Below are 13,839 nucleotides of genomic sequence, written 5' to 3' on the forward strand. Positions count from 1 at the left end.
TAAAAATGCTAAATCACACCCCAGAAAACATTTTTACAGGTGAACCAAAAGAAAATAAACCTTTATAACAAGATTTAAAGCCAAAGTCCTCACACAGCTGAGCTGCTAACCTTTCAGTACAAAAACAACAAGTAAATACACTCCCTTTTGAGCAAAACTACAGGATTTATCCATAAAACACTGTAGAATACATGCTACAAACTAGAAATGTGCAGTAGCACAAACAAGAAATAAACAGGCGCTGTTCTGTTTCTATACTGGCAGTGTGACCAATTTAAACTATAAGAAATGTTAACCTGCTGTCAAGAGCCCAAACTGGAGTGTAGCAAGCACAAAAACACACCACACATCACATACTGATGTTAATCTGTTTATTAAAAAGAAACCCTGCACGATGACATGACAAAGTACAGTTTCCCCTGTTAGTACTACTTGTACTAACCAATCACTACCCTCTGACACAGTGAAAAACAGAGCGGAAAAGTTATAACAAAGAGTTTTCTGCCTGAATGCTAAGTGCTACAGCTATTGACTGTAATAAAGCTCAGTTTATTTCCATCCTATCGTCACACGTGTAGGAGAAATCTCCAGCCTTCTATATGTAGCTGGGCAGATTTTGCAATTTTAAATAAAGGGAAGTGACAAAGTAACAGAAATAAAAATAAACATAAACAATGTATTTAAAGGGGAACTATTAAGCTCATTTCCAGCTCCATGCTACAGTGGCTTTGCATGACTCGCGATACAAAATAATCCTTATTTATATACTCACATATCTTATACTGGGCCTTAGTCTGAAACAAGCTGATTAAGCTCCTCCTATATTAAGATTGGGGAGAGCCCCACTGGTGAGACACAGACCCACTGGACTGTGAACGATGAATGAATGAGATCCTTAGATTACATACCGACCCTGTTTAATACGAGCATCCCCTGCTGTAACCGTATATTTTCAAAAATCTTAACAGGTCCCCTTTAACAGACAGAAAGTTTCTTTTCCAGGCTGCTACAAAAATTAAATAACTGCATACCCAGGATGACAAAATACAAATATAATGAAATTCATAATCAACATTCTCTCGCACAGAATGAGATTTAAAAAAGAAACGGGAATGATCGGTCCTGAAAATTCATCATTTCATGTGTAATGTAACCAAAACTGGCTGCACATACACACAATAAGGCTTCATACATCACTTTAAATAGGTAACCCCATTTCCATTTCATTAAACAGGCCTCCGTTTAATGTCATTTCACGATTAAGGGAATGTAGCCTGTTGAAAAAATAAAACTGAAAAACAAAACAGCCGTTTCATTTTTTTTTTTTTGCCTTTTCATTCATAAAAACTCTTCATTTCTATCATGTTTGAACCGCGTCCATTTCTGTGCTCACCTAATGTAAAAGATCATGGCCATTTTAAAAAAGCAGAGGAACATGAGAGGTACGGTCCCATTACATTGTTCACCATATAACTGAGCGCCACCAGCAAACTAGTACCTGTGTTATCACTACAGTATTAGTCCACTCATTTCAACTGACAGACTAATGAGACCGCACTGTACAGCTGAAACTATTGAGAATTGCGCAAAAATATTGTTGATGTGGAACCGAGGAGAAAGAGGGGCACCTAAAAGGCACATATAATAAAAGGAGTGGTGTCAGCTGTGCTTAGTAGTACTCTGCTGGACCCTGTGGAGGCGTGTTCATAGCTGTCTCCGGTTGTGCACGGCTGTTAGGCGCCATGTGAGCGTCGGGCTCAACGAAAATGTCGTCCCAGTTCAACATCCTGCTTTGGGTGGACGAGTGCATTGCTTCGCCGACTGAGGTTATGTGATGCACGCTGCCGTCCTCCGATATTACTGGGACCCCTGGCCCATCTGTAGTCCACGAGTACGACTTCATCTGCACTGTTTTACACGGAAGCAGGCGGTACAAGTTGTTGCCGCCGTCGTCTTTCTCCTTCCTCCCGCAAGGATCCTGATTGTGAACTTGCTTGCAGTGAGCGGAGAGTAACTGGTAGTTTATAAACATTTCATTGCACAACAAGCACTGGTACCTCCTCTCTCCTGTGTGGTGGATTTCATGTTTAGTTCTGTACTCGGCCAGGGCAAACACCTTGTTGCAATAACGACACGGGTACTTCTTTTCCCACGAATGGGTGTTGAAGTGACGGCGCAGACTTGGCAAACACACGTAGGGCCGCTTACAGACAATGCACACGTAGAAAGTCTTTCCATCCATGATGAGCTCGTAGTGGTCCTCGAGCTCCGTTTTGGTCCTCTTCTTGTTTGGTCCTGCCTTGGGTGACACGGGTGTTTTTTCGAAGGGTTTCAATGGTGTCGCCATAAAAGCTCTCTTCCCTTTATTGGCTTTGGAGCCTCCTTCGCCTGGATCTTCTTTCACCGGGACAATGTCATACGTATTTTCTCCAATATTGGCATACACCTTGCAGCCTGACGAAATAGAGTCGATTTCCGTGGCTGTGCTGAGCGTCACTGTCTTTTTACCCGTTATAGCAGATTTGGGAACATTTGTTTGAAGTGTCGAACTTTCCGATAAATCAGAGAGTCTTATTTTGAAGTCCCCCTGCTGAGATGAAGTAGACACTTGCTTCTTGTGGACTCCCATTATGTCGCTGTTTTCAGGGGGCTGAGAGGCACTCGATGGCTCTGGGGTCAAACTGCTTGTTCTGGCTGGTGTTGTGGGAGCACTTCCTGAGTAAACTCTGGCAGGGGAAGACGAGTTGTTGGAGCTGCTGTCCGGGCTCTGTAGAGGGCTGCTGTCTATTAAAATTGGTTTAGGACAGCTGATGCTGGGAGGATTTGAAGCAGATGGTTTCGAGGGAGTGGTAGCTTTGTCTTTGCATTCTGAAACTGCATGATTTGATTCTACATTTTGGCTTGACGGGACATTTTCTGAATCCATTTTCTCCAAATCAATGACTTCACCACAGCCGACCACTTTGTTCTGACTATCTGTTTTCGAGACAAACAGAACGTCGCTGTCCGAGTCCTCCTCGTTATCCGCAGGCTTGTTTACCTGATTGAACTCCTCCGCAGATATTGAGAAGGACTCTGTGATGATCGGCATCATCTCTGTAGATGAGTCACTTTTGCTTTCTGCCTCCTTAGACAAACCAGGAAGGCCCTTAACTTGTGATAATGGTGAACCCAAGTTTGCAATGAACTTTACTCCCAGTATCTGCCCGGCATTGATGAGCTCTTCGAGCATGTCAGAGCGGACTCTGACAATCTTAGAGCTGTAAATATAGTTGAGAATCTGCTCAAAGATCTCAGGCCTGATGAAGCTTAGTTCAATCACTTGCCCAGCCACGGTAAACAGCTGGTGGAAATACGTACTTGAGGCAGACAGGATAGTTTTGTGAGCTCTGAACTTCCTGTCCTGTATAATGATGGTGATATCGCAAAATAATCCGTGGCTCCGCTGCTCATTCATGTTCTTCAGCACAGCTGCTGAGTACTGTGTGTCGGTCGCAGATATCAGCTTCAGACTCGGCATGTCTACAGAGAAAAAGCAAATCATAATCAAACCTGTGAATGCACAACAACGTGAAGCAAGTAACATTTATTCATATCCAAAGCATTTTTCATAGAGTCAACAATCACTAAGTACTAAATAAAAGGAAATGCACAAAAAAGTTTTTATTTAAAGAAATAGAACTACAATTAAAAAATAAAAGTTAAGTGGCATTAAAAAAAATGAAACTAAGATAAACAAAGTACAGGTTCATTTTTAGATTTAAATTGAATATTCACATTTTGAGTAATTTTTAACTTAATAAGCAACTATATTTGGTCGGTTTTTATTTTATTTTCCTGGTTTCTTACCGTTTTCTTCCTAAATTTTGGGATAAATAAAGTTGATCTTATCATATTATTATATCATGTCTTAATTATAACGTGCCACCATGCAGAGCAATGTGAGTTACACAAGTTATGTCAACAGATAGTAAAAGAGCTGGCTCAAATTCAGTTTTGCCATTTCCTGCATTTCCAGTTCTAACAGGAACATCAAAACAACCCAGAACAATACATGAGGAGGTTCAGCCTGAATCATGGCTCATGTTTTGGTATAGCTAGAGTCATGGTGGTCTAGGAGCTATAGGGCCCTTTTTTTTGGATAGAAACAGTTCACTCATTGGTCAGTCTGTTAACTCAGCATCTGCAGGCGACTGTTTCAACTAATAATAATAAAAATAATAATAAATTGTTTATTGCTTGATAAACTGAATAATGGAAAAAGGAGAGAAAGTGGTTCAATGGGACACTGTATAATATAAAAGAGTATAGTTGAAAAACTAATGTTTAAGCTAACACTTTACACTGCTACTACAATGTCTTCCAAATATTACAAACTAAAGGCATCTTGTTCTTTTTGCTGATTCCATTTGAGGTCACTATGACCCACTCTTACTGTATCCTTGCATCTTCCTGTACTACATTAATGAATCTTCTGTGGTCTTCCTCTTATCCTCCTGCCTGGCAGCTCCACATCCAGCAGTCTTTGTCCAGTATATCCACTAACCTTCCTATGCACAAGTCCCTCTGACATACTAATTTCTAATTATGGCAAAATCTTCCACTCTGCCACCTCCAGCTTGGCCTCCTATATTTTTGTTAGCGGATTTATTTATGCACATAAAAAAATATCTTAATATAGTTCTTGGTATCCAGGGTGGGTTTTTTAGTTTAGCTATTATCGGTTTCAGTGTTACGTTTGTGTCTTTTTTACTCACTGTATTATAGGAGATATACATTTTGGCAGTTTAGATCATGTATTATAATTTCAGTCACAGGCAAGTGAACATCTTCTCCTTAGCAAAGACTAAACCTAAAGTGATCATCTGTATGTTTTTAGTTTAGTTTTTGTTAATTATAACCTTGGACAGCATAATTCCGTTTCTGTGCACACAATGTCAGACATGCTAATTACGTTAGCCTGGCAACAAAAACAAAACCGTCCCTTAGCTGGCGCTAGGTAAACGTTAATTTGCGGGACATTTTTAGCCTCTTGTGACACCAAGGCAGATTGAGGAACATATTAAAAAGACATTAAGGGGGTATTAATGCAACACTGAGAGCGCAATTATTATCTCTACTGAAGCTTTTAAGACATCTATTGCTAACAAAGGTAGCACCGTTTCCTCCTTAATGAATCGCGGCCCGCTGTTTAGCATACTATTAGCATGCCTCTAGTAGAATAGAGGCCAAATCGAAATCCTCTCTAACAGCAGCGTTAAATTGATGAGGTTTACCTGCAAACCTTGATGATTTTGTCAGGAGTGAGCAGGGTGGCAGCCGGCGGATATGTTAATGAACGACAAACAATGGCTAACAACAACAGAGAGCCTCACTTTTCATTCTCAGCCACCAGGAGTCGCAGTCGTAAGCGATTATAAGCATTCAAATGCAAACTATGTGGCTTTAAAGTACATTTAAAAACATCGTCCTAGCTTCATATAAATACAAATAAAGCTCAGTTCTGAGGTTATTTCAACTGGAAACTGTTTACTTTTTGCACGCCGGTTAGCAGCGCGATAACTGCCGGTTCACAAGTCTCGCCTTCAAAATAAAAGCTCACAACGGTCACGGGTGAATAAACGGTCAATTGAATAAGTACCTGCAGAATAGCGTTTGAATTCATCCTCTCTTTTTAGGCTGGAAGCCGGCGGTGAAAGGCCGTTGAACTCTCTCTGAAGTTGATCGTACATCATCTTCCTCTTCTGGCCCTGGTATGGGTTATACTTTTCCGCGTGTTTTGCGTCGTAGTGCCTCTTCATATTGAACTCCTTGAATAAAACCTTCTGCTTGCAGATCAGACATGTAGCAGTGGTTTCCAGTTCCGTGAAAAAGTACTCCTTTGCGCATTTCTCCTCCACGGGCTTGCTCACGGGTTCCGGTTTTCTTTTAACTTGAACTATAGAGAGCGACATCTCGACGTGCCAAGCTGCTCTGTTTCTTTGCTGCTAAAAAGACTCAAATTTAGTGAACACGCAGTCCAGTTTCCAGAGATGTTGAGTTGAGCAGTAGGAGACACGACCGTGTGTTGGTCGGTTAAACCTCGGTAGTTCCGGTGGCGCGTGAGCGCGTTGCGAAAAACCGGAAGTTGGGTTTTTCACAGTTTTTCACAGCCACAAAACTCTCGGACTACCCCGCGTCCCACCCCCCGCCCGACCTTGTAAATGCAAAATAAAATAAATCAATATTTTTTTTTGACCTGATATAAAATTAATGATTTTTTGTTTATTCATCCCATGTTTACCTGTGAAAAATAGGCTAACTAAAACAGAATTATTACTGAATTTGAAAAAAAAAATGTACAAAGAAAAATTTTCAAACATTTTGGAAATTTCTATTTTTATTCTTTGGTTAAATGTTTAAATTGTAATGCCTACTCTAAAATGATTAAATCTGCCCCTGACAAATCTCCCCTCATATTAGTGATTAATTAATCTAAAGCTAAAACAGAAAGTAATAAAAAGTAAACTCCAGCTTAACATTTGGAAAAAAATAAAAAAGATATCAAAACCACCTAAGAAATTATATATTTTTTATAGTTGTTACTGTTGCTATGAATTTAGAATAAAAAAAATTAAGAACAGCCTATTTTTTTTCTTTACATAGTGATTATATTATACACTTCAGTATAATTCATACCGTATTTCGTTTTTCACAATACATATTTATCAAGAGTACACAGTATACACAAATTAAATTAGTTATGCTTTCCTTCTCAGTTTTGTCATCTGAAAATACTGACATGCACATAAACTGTCTACAAGTATACATGCAGGAATATTTCCCTATAAAACTATTCAAAAAAAACTTAAAGAAAGTATAAGCCAAAGAAACATAGATAAATATCCTAAATTAATCTGACTGGTTTTACTGGGACTTATTCCATACATATTGCTAGTAATTATGCAAGTTTTGAGGATTTTTTCTTTTTTACATTATTTTAATGCAAGAAAATTGTGTTATATCAATATGTTGGGAACTGTTCTCTATGACATCTGACGTCGGATTCTTTTTTGGGACGGACCAACCAGTACTTCCTGTTATTAAACGCTCTCTGCGTAGGGAAAAGAAGATAAACTGTGTGCGACATCTTTTAAATCTCCTCTTAGATACTGATTACTTAGATACTAATTACTTAATTACTTTTTACCCCGTCCTGTAGTGAGTCTCTCACGGTCAGAGGGCATGCCTCTGTCGGATCGATCGAGTTCTGACGGCGGCGGGGAGCCACGCAGTCCTCGGGCCCGTAGACCTCGGACCCGCTCCCGCAGTCGCCATCGCAGCGGCAGTCGCCATCGCAGCGGCAGTCGCCATCGCAGCGACAGCCGCGACCGTAGCTTGTCTCCGGACAGCTTCGGACCCAAACTTCCTAAGCCACGCAACCGTGAGAGGGAGCGAGAGGAACGGGAGCGTCGATTCAAAGAGGCCAGAAACATTAGACGGATCCGCATAGGAAGTCCTCATCGTAGCCGCTCCAGGTCCAGATCCAGATCAAGATCAAGGTCCCGATCCAGAGAGCGCCATAACAACAACAACAACAGCAGCCACAACCACAGCAACCACTGGTCCGAGCCTCCGGGAAAACACGGCGGCCTCAAAGATGATTATTACTACGAGCAGCAGAGGGACGACGCTCAGCGGCAGAGACAAGAGGCTTTTATCGCCAGGTATGAAAAGTCTAACATCACTGTGAAAAGCTATCAAAGCCTGAACCCTGCAATTCCCATAATACAAATCAGTCCTCAGGTACACGAGCCTATTGGTGCATTTTATGACGTGCCACCACTTCAGATGAACAGTCCTCTGGAGGTGGAGGGCTCGTCAATGCATCTGTTACCAAAAACCAAACGGATGGAAGCCGTCCTCTTTTGATTTGCTGCTAATCTAAGTGTAGTTTGACATTTCAGTTAAAAACACGTTTTTGCAAACTTGTGTTTTAGGCGCCTGCAGGAGAGGGAGAGGATCGGTGAGCTGGGTTGTCCTGAAGTTTGGGGATATTCACCCAGAGTGAAAGAGCCAGAGTAAGTGAGGAACATACTGTTAATTTTGTGTTGGGTTTGTGGAGACACATGTCTTTAAAACTGCATTTATTTGTAAAAGATTTTTTTTAATTAAAACTGTCTTAAATTCTGTGTGTCTTGGTCTTAGATGTTTTTAGTCTCATCACCGTAAGAGTTTCTGTTTCGCAATGACTTTGTTTTAACCAATTTTTCCACCTTTTAAATCTTACTTTTCCTGTTAAATTTTATTTAAGCAGTTATTTAAAAGGTCTTGATGTGTCATACCTGTTGGCGCCCTGGCAGAGACATCAGGCGTTGTTCTGTCTTATTTTCAGGTATCAAAAATTCTTTTCTGTATTTTTTTTCACCTCCATCAGCTCCGATGAGTTCACACCAGTTGAAGAAGACGAGAAAAACAGCAGTTCAGAATCAAGCACAGAAGGTACACAGAGTGTGGACACACATAAATTACAGCAATCCAACATTTTCTGTGAATTTATAACAAACCCATTCTGTCTGTTATTATCAGAAGAGAAGAAGAAGAAAAAGAAAAAGAAGAAGAAGTCCAAGAAGAGAAAGAACAAAAAGCACTCAGAGGACAGTGAGCTTGAATCAGATTCGGATGGTAAGATGAACGAAAAGCACCCTTTTTTTGTTTTGTTTTTTCTCTAATCAGATTCATCAGTTTAACTGTCTTGTTTTTGTGTTTCAGAGGAAGAAATAAAGAAGAAGAAAAAGAAAAAGAAGAGCAAAAAGTAAGTTCTGATACGAAGCTGTGCATCAGCTCTGTTGACGTGGTAACAGCCCATTTGACTAACCAAGCATCCTGTTTCCCGTCAGGTCTAAGAAGTCCAAGAAGAAGAAGGCGAAGAAAAGCCGGAAGGAGTCCAGCAGCGACTCCAGCAGCGAGGCCTCAGAGGACGAAGAGGAGGAAGATCCCAATGGGGTGATGTGGGTGGAGAAAACCTCCATGGATGAGCATGTGGTCGGCCCCGAAGCTCCTCTCACTCACATGTCTCAGAACGATCGACCTTTGGAGTGAGTCACTGTTCGGGGTTAATTCCTGCATTAACAAACTTAAAGAGAAAAGCATCTAACCCTAATGTAGTTTGTGTTGAATTCCCAAACACAACTGCTGTTTACAGTGGAGTGTACCTGTACAGCACAGTACAGAAAACTGATTAAATGTCTGAAAACAGAAAAAATAACAGAGGTTACGTATTTTCAAACTTGCTTGCTAAACGGTGAGCTTGAAGACTGGGATTTTTTTTAAAAAAGTGATAGTAGAGTTGACTTTATTGAAGATTTCTGATAATTGATTGGGTCTTTCAGTTTTATTTAGGCTATAAAAAAAATAGAAATCACCGTGATTCAGTTTATCAGATGTGACAAAATAAGACAGACTCTGTTAAACATTTCCACCACACAACTTGTCTAAATCATTTGGCAGAATTTTTGATAAAAGCTTCTTTTTCTTTTTTTTCCTCCTTCCTCCAGTTTCGGTCACGCCCTGTTGCCAGGTGAAGGTGCTGCCATGGCAGAGTACGTGAAAGCTGGCAAACGTATCCCAAGAAGAGGAGAGATTGGTCTCACCAGCGATGAGATCGCAAACTTCGAGAAGTCTGGTTACGTCATGAGTGGCAGCAGGTACGTAATGTTTAGAAAATGGAAATTTTTCATGAAAAATTAGGTCAGCTGACTGCCTGAATATACTGAACGATCAGGTTTTTCTATCAACAGATATTCCACGATCTGCATTACATCTTATCTTTTACAGAAACATACTTGTTTTTCCCCGAGGGGAAAAAGAGCTGATTGCTTTAAATGTTGTTTAATTTCTTTACTAATCTCTGCACATTGTAACATTTGCTTTAGCTTGTGCTCTAGGCTGGGTTGAGTTGAGCAGATCCAGAAGCGTGTTCAGCTTTTCTTCCTGTAATACTGACAAATTTTTCGCCCCGCAGACATCGTCGTATGGAGGCCGTGCGTCTGAGAAAGGAAAACCAGATCTACAGCGCAGACGAAAAGCGAGCCCTGGCATCGTTCAACCAGGAGGAGAGGAGAAAGAGAGAGAGCAAGATCCTGTCGAGCTTCAGGGAGATGGTGTACAGGAAAACCAAAGGCAAGGAGGAGAAGTGAACGACCAGTTTGTCTCCTGTTATTGGAACCTTTACTCTTTGTTTGGTGACCTGAGGTGTAAAGCTTTTTTTTCCCTCTCAGTTTGAACTGAGTGTACAGTGCAGAAGTGTTTTAACTGTAAAAATTGTGTCTGAGAAGTTTTCAGTTGTATTCTCCTTCCCTTTTCTATCCATCTCTTGTAAATCTTTTCAAATGCTCCCAACAAGAATGTTAAATAAATTTTCACTATCATATCTTGTTGCCATTTTAATATTTCTTTCTGTTTTTGCCGGGAGTTCTACTATAAGTGATAAATGCATCAAGAGTAGAAAACAATTTAGGAAAAAAAGAGCAGTTTGTAGTATTATTGTTTTTTAAAGTGCAGGAGGTCCTCAGACTGAGTGAACCACTTAAATAAGGCCTTTTTCTTTTAAAACTAAGTAACTGATCTTTTTTTTTGTGAAGAGTTAATTGTAGCATATTTAAGAAAGCTTGGCAACAATGTTACCTTCAAACTCTGAATATTTAAAATAAACATTTGCCAGTATTTTTGAGCAAATATCTGAGCAAATAGCTTCTTAAGAACAGAAAGGAACCACGTGAAAATTTCAGTACTTAAAAAAAAAGTTTGAGCTGTGTTGTAAAGTACAGCCAAATCAATTTTACAGCCACTCCAAGACCACAGTCTAAAGCAAAAGTCTGCTTCTTTGTTCCAAGCATTTTCTTTTTCATTTCAAAATATGTATCAGATATATACTGCCGGGCCAAAAAAAAAAATCACTTAAACGTTTAAACGTTTGATGAAATCAAATCAAAGAAAAACAACAGTAGAACTCAGGGCTATGTTTAATAGCATTTCCACATGCACAATGCGAAGAGAACTCAAGGGATTGGGACTGAACAGCTGTGTAGCCATAAGAAAGCCACTAGTCAGGCAAACTGGAAAAAAGGGTTTCAATTTGCGAGGGAGCATAAAGATTGGACTCTGGAGCAAAGGAAGAAGGTCACATGGTCTGATGAGTCCAGATTTATCCTGTTCCAGAGTGATGGGTGCGTCAGGGTGAGAAGAGAGGCAGATGAAGTGATGCACCCATCATGCCTAGTGCCTACTGTACAAGCCTGTGGGGGCAGTGTTTGGTCTGGGGTTGCTTCGGTTGGTCATACAGCAGCAGTATGTTCTCCAAGAATGAGGTCAGCTGACTACCTGACTATACTGAATGACCAGGATATTCCATCAATGGTTTTTTTCTTCCCTGATGGCACGGGGATATTCCAAGATGACAATGCCGGGATTCATCTGGCTTGAATTGTGAATTAGTGGTTCTGGGAGCATGAGACATCATTTTCACACATGGATTGGCCACTCCAAACCTTAACCTCCTTGAGAATCTTTGGGATGTGCTGGAGAAGGGTTAGCGCAGCAGTCACAATCTACCATCATCAATGCAAGTTCTTGGTGAAAAATGAATGCAAAACTGGATGGAAATAAATCTTGTGACATTGCAGAAGCTTATCAAAACAATGCCACAGCGAATGCAATTGTTTCAGCTTCTTTAACGTCATTATAGTACATCAGTGGTCAATGTACATTTACTTCATCTGTTTTTTAAAACCTTTATTTACGAGTTGAAAGTCTTGTGACTTCTAAGATGTTTTTCACTTGTGCAATTTCTAAAAATTGCTAATACAGAATTATTGTATTTTTTTTCTTACAGGGGATTTTTTTCCCACAGCGTTTCATTATTGCTTGTTTATATGAACATTTTTGTAAGCACAAGGAGGACAGTAATAGAAGTTTTTTTTTAAAAACATATTTGTAAAAAACTGAAAGACATAATTGAACTGTATTGAAAAAAATGTATGGATTAAGATCACGTCTTTTTGTTTTGTTTAACAGTTATTTGTTGAAGCCACTCAGAACAATAAAGTTAGTTACAGTTAATGTGATGCTGCAGGAATTGTATTACAGCTAAATGATAACAGCAGGTACTGTTATACATCTCAAGTCCAGTAAACCTGTCAACATTTAAGCAGATATAAAAAAATAAATAAATAATAGTAACTGCACTCCTCCTTCTGTTACTGGTAGAAATCAATATAAGAAGCCTCACAAGATTCCCAGTGTGTGGAAGAGTTTAATCACCCATCTTAAAAGACTGAAAAACACAAACAACTGAATGTTAAATATAATCTTTTAATGTACAACAAAGAACTTTCTTCTCCCGGGTCTCTCCGGGTTCCTCGTCAGTGGATGTTCTCAAGTCCCTGGTGAGAAAAAGAGAAACAAATAAGGATTAAACGTAGTTATACATGAGCAGCCATTGTGTTCATTTAAGCTAATAACTCATTTTGTGGACTTTTTAAGTCTCCTTTTATGCTCTACACATGACTAACACCCCCATCGCTGCCTGTAAATCCTCAGTATTTTACAAAGTTGATGGATTTTGGTGATACCTGATGACCGAGAACAAAGAAGACCACCGTGTGGTACTATATGAGGCTATAGTATGGCATCTGGTTATTTAGCAGAGAGCATATGGGATGATCAGTTTGCATAATTATATAGTTTAGGTTAAAGTATCATTATAGGAGACAATTGGATAAAAATTATTTCTGTGATGAAGTTATAGCCATTTGAAAACGCACCTATGTATAGATGCACCCCAGATCCTGCAAATGTGCTACCAAGAGTGCCTCCATGAAACGACTAACTGAAACAAACCTAGGGTTTTGAAAGTGCACCGTATTTGCACATACTGTTTTTTATGAAACTGTGCACACTACTGTCGGGTAGTTTAAGCGATTTTTATATTTATATGCAGTTGTAGTCTCAGGGGAAGGCTGTAAGTTGCACACTTTGCTATTCATTAGCATTACTTATTATGGGCAGAGGGAAGCTAACCTTGGAGTCAAAGTAGCGTCCGGTTCCTGACACTCGCTTGTCTCTGTCCATGAGATACCACTGCCACGGAACCCGAGCAATCCTTTTCTCCTGCGGGGGAAAAACACACTCTTTATAATCCAGCAGTCTGGTACACAACACGAGAACCTGCTGGCAGCGCCTGCGTCCTCACCTTTCCTCCGTTAGTGAACTTGTGGATCTGCGCGGTGGCGACACCGGGGATGATCAGACACACGGTCATGATGCCGAGTCCGGGCAGAATTTCATACCACATGATTACAGCGTCTAACTGTCAGGGGACAAAGAGCAACTTCGAGGACAACAAAGTTGCCCCAAACCTACCTAACGCTGTTTATTTATCCCAGAAAGTAGCAAAATGTCGACCGTCAGCACGACCTACGTTCCTCTTCCAGGACAAGACAATAACTTCCTGTTGAAGAATTTCAAGATAAAATACTTCAATTCAACAATTCATTTTGATCGTAAATTTAAATCGATGATTACTTGATTAAATTATCCTTTTACTGTCAAAAGACGAAACCGATCGGACATGGATATGTTGGGAGGAAAAATAGTGGTAAAAATTCTATAATAATTCAAATTATATGTTAATTGTTTTTTATGGACACTTGTCATTGGAAAAAAAAAACGTACAAATGTTTGTTTAGCTATTTATAGGTCAACGTTTCGCTATTTCTTTATTATCTCAAAAATTTTAGTTTAGAGTTAGTCTGTCTCCCCCCCGCCCCAAAAAAAATCGACTTAAAAGCACGAAATTTT

General features: G+C 39.9%; 3 protein-coding genes across 4 annotated transcripts; 1 reads left to right on the plus strand and 2 right to left on the minus strand.

Annotated features, from left to right (window-relative positions):
- Positions 1–357: 357 nt before the first annotated feature.
- zbtb33 (zinc finger and BTB domain containing 33) lies at positions 358–6,132 on the minus strand. 2 transcript variants are annotated; one of them, XM_004545761.4, is made up of 2 exons: positions 5,642–6,132; positions 358–3,522 (listed from the first exon to the last, which is right to left on the minus strand). In XM_004545761.4, exons 1-2 carry the CDS (start codon positions 5,952–5,954, stop codon positions 1,670–1,672), a joined length of 2,166 nt encoding a protein of 721 aa, XP_004545818.3. In that variant the 5' UTR covers positions 5,955–6,132; the 3' UTR covers positions 358–1,669. The 2 variants fall into 2 exon arrangements, with proteins under 2 accessions (XP_004545818.3, XP_004545819.2); XM_004545762.4 differs by lacking the exon at positions 5,642–6,132 and adding an exon at positions 5,277–5,559.
- A 912-nt stretch (positions 6,133–7,044) lies between these two features.
- Positions 7,045–10,411, plus strand: nkap (NFKB activating protein). Its single transcript, XM_014412590.4, has 8 exons — positions 7,045–7,706; positions 7,980–8,060; positions 8,417–8,481; positions 8,569–8,664; positions 8,752–8,794; positions 8,880–9,077; positions 9,537–9,686; positions 10,004–10,411. Exons 1-8 carry the CDS (start codon positions 7,225–7,227, stop codon positions 10,176–10,178), a joined length of 1,290 nt encoding a protein of 429 aa, XP_014268076.2. The 5' UTR covers positions 7,045–7,224; the 3' UTR covers positions 10,179–10,411.
- A 1,861-nt stretch (positions 10,412–12,272) lies between these two features.
- On the minus strand, positions 12,273–13,485 carry ndufa1 (NADH:ubiquinone oxidoreductase subunit A1). Its single transcript, XM_004545765.5, has 3 exons — positions 13,232–13,485; positions 13,060–13,149; positions 12,273–12,422 (listed from the first exon to the last, which is right to left on the minus strand). Exons 1-3 carry the CDS (start codon positions 13,331–13,333, stop codon positions 12,402–12,404), a joined length of 213 nt encoding a protein of 70 aa, XP_004545822.1. The 5' UTR covers positions 13,334–13,485; the 3' UTR covers positions 12,273–12,401.
- Positions 13,486–13,839: the final 354 nt, after the last annotated feature.

This window comes from Maylandia zebra, linkage group LG2 (assembly GCF_041146795.1).
Source record: "Maylandia zebra isolate NMK-2024a linkage group LG2, Mzebra_GT3a, whole genome shotgun sequence".
NCBI lineage: Eukaryota > Metazoa > Chordata > Actinopteri > Cichliformes > Cichlidae > Maylandia > Maylandia zebra.

Bases quoted from the DNA above. Each gene is read 5' to 3' on its own strand.
- nkap (XM_014412590.4), top strand. From the start codon at position 7,225: ATGCCTCTGTCGGATCGATCGAGTTCTGACGGCGGCGGGGAGCCACGC. The intron at 8,482-8,568 runs GTACACAGAGTG...TGTTATTATCAG, and splicing joins TTCAGAATCAAGCACAGAAG to AAGAGAAGAAGAAGAAAAAG. The intron at 9,687-10,003 runs GTACGTAATGTT...TTCGCCCCGCAG, and splicing joins TACGTCATGAGTGGCAGCAG to ACATCGTCGTATGGAGGCCG.
- ndufa1 (XM_004545765.5), bottom strand. From the start codon at position 13,333: ATGTGGTATGAAATTCTGCCCGGACTCGGCATCATGACCGTGTGTCTG. The intron at 13,150-13,231 runs GTGAGGACGCAG...TTTCCCCCGCAG, and splicing joins AGTTCACTAACGGAGGAAAG to GAGAAAAGGATTGCTCGGGT. The intron at 12,423-13,059 runs GTTAGCTTCCCT...TTTTCTCACCAG, and splicing joins GACGCTACTTTGACTCCAAG to GGACTTGAGAACATCCACTG.
- zbtb33 (XM_004545761.4), bottom strand. From the start codon at position 5,954: ATGTCGCTCTCTATAGTTCAAGTTAAAAGAAAACCGGAACCCGTGAGC. The intron at 3,523-5,641 runs GTACTTATTCAA...TTTTCTCTGTAG, and splicing joins ATTCAAACGCTATTCTGCAG to ACATGCCGAGTCTGAAGCTG.